Source organism: Austrofundulus limnaeus, unplaced genomic scaffold (genome assembly GCF_001266775.1).
Source record: "Austrofundulus limnaeus strain Quisiro unplaced genomic scaffold, Austrofundulus_limnaeus-1.0 Scaffold155, whole genome shotgun sequence".
Taxonomy (NCBI): Eukaryota; Metazoa; Chordata; class Actinopteri; order Cyprinodontiformes; family Rivulidae; genus Austrofundulus; species Austrofundulus limnaeus.
The window spans coordinates 1,161,280-1,162,958 of NW_013952557.1; the positions used below are offsets into that span (position 1 = coordinate 1,161,280).

Here is a 1,679-nt window from a genome sequence, read left to right on the forward strand (position 1 = left end):
ATTTAATAGTGACTGTGGAGGACCAAGACCCAACCCCCAAGACACGAGGCAGCCATAGACCAGAGCCCAAGGGCCTGAGAGGAATCCCGAGCGCAGAGCCCCAACGGGCACCCGCACGGGAAGATCCGAAGATCAGACCATAGGGGAGAACTGGGAAAGTCCCCCCAGCGACCACACGCACAGCCCCCGGGGCCAGCAGCGACAAACTCATGGGTCCCACCGGCACCCGCCATACCAAAGCAGATCCAGGAAAGGGCACAGAGGTCTGGGCCCCCAGGGCGCACCCTCTCCAGGCCAAAGCCCGACAGGCCCAGAGGCCCCGAACCCCAACAGGCAGTCACCAGGCCAGGCCGGCACACACCACAGCGCCCAGCCCCAGACCCCGGGAACCCCCAGCACGCTGGCAGCCAGCCGCACACCCCACCGGTAGGGCCGAGCAGCAGCGGGCCTCCAGATAAACCAACAATAGTCCTTTCTAAAGTTCTTGAAGAGTTAGATTTTTTTGTACCGTCTTTTTATTCTATACATTTAAATGCATCTGGTTTTTAGTCTCATTTTGCCTTTTTTATGATGAATAAGTGAGACTTTGATAAACTATTGCTGCTGCTGTTTTAATAACTTTAGTGCTTCGTGTGATTAGACCAGAATCTCTTCACTTTCATTGTTTCTTTCTGGCAGCTCTCAGACGTAGATACTGAAACTTAGAAAGTCTGTATGTTTTTGCCCTTTGGATGCACCGGCTCTTTCAGTTAATCAGCCTATAGCCTTCTATGTCCTCCTTTCATCTCCTGTGCTCGGTTCTGCCAAGTCCCTTTTGTTCTGATTTCTGTAGAAACGACTGCCAGGATGAAATTGCTTCAGAAGTGTTGGTCTTCATCTCACGTCACATTATTTTCTGTCTCTCTTTGCTTTATTTAAACTCCATCCTCTACACACGTTTTCTTTGCCTCATCGTTTTTAAAACCATTTCCCCTTTTCTTTCACGTCATCCAGATGAACTGCTGTGGATGGACCAGTCCGGGCAACTGGTCGGAGAATCTTTTGATCAAGAACAGCACCCAGAAGCTCTTCCCGTGCTCCTGTCGCAACGAATCCCTTCCTGGTCCTGATCTGAAAGAAGGAGGCCTCTGCGAGTACATGTCTTCAGAACCACCTATCTATGAAACGGTACGTGGCCGCTGATGTACAATCTGCATACTTTAGAGCAGTGGTTCCCAAACTTTTTATCTTCTGACCCACAAAATATCCAAGGCAAAACCTTGTGACCCCAAATATTACTGGTCTGAGTACACAAACTTTGTTAATAACCCTAAAAACACAGGATTTTTGACAATCTAAACAGCTTGTACACAAATATAAATACTTATTTTTACTTATTTTGTGTTTTTGTAATAATTACAGAGAAAATATTACATCAGCAATTATTTTATTATCCTTTAAATTGATTTCTGGAGATTATCCAAGGTGCTTTATAACCCATAATTGGGTCCCAAGCCCAACTTTGGGAACCAAAGTGCACTGGTTCCAAAACTTTTCAACTTTTGACCCACAAAATAACAGTAGCAGAGACCTGTGCCCCCAACTATTTTTGGAGGATAAACATTTGTATCAGGTCAACTAAACATGGGCATAGTAACAATATTTTTATACTACATTTATCCATTTTAAATATACTAACC

At 45.7% G+C, this 1,679-nt stretch overlaps 1 protein-coding gene across 1 annotated transcript in view; it reads left to right on the forward strand.

The window, feature by feature from the left end:
- cd82b (CD82 molecule b) overlaps positions 1–1,679 on the forward strand; it is a 29,432-nt gene that overhangs the window by 24,801 nt on the left and 2,952 nt on the right. The window contains exon 7 of the mRNA XM_014016803.1: positions 994–1,167. Coding sequence (XP_013872257.1) covers positions 994–1,167 — 174 coding nt within the window. The remainder of the gene's footprint in view (positions 1–993; positions 1,168–1,679) is intronic.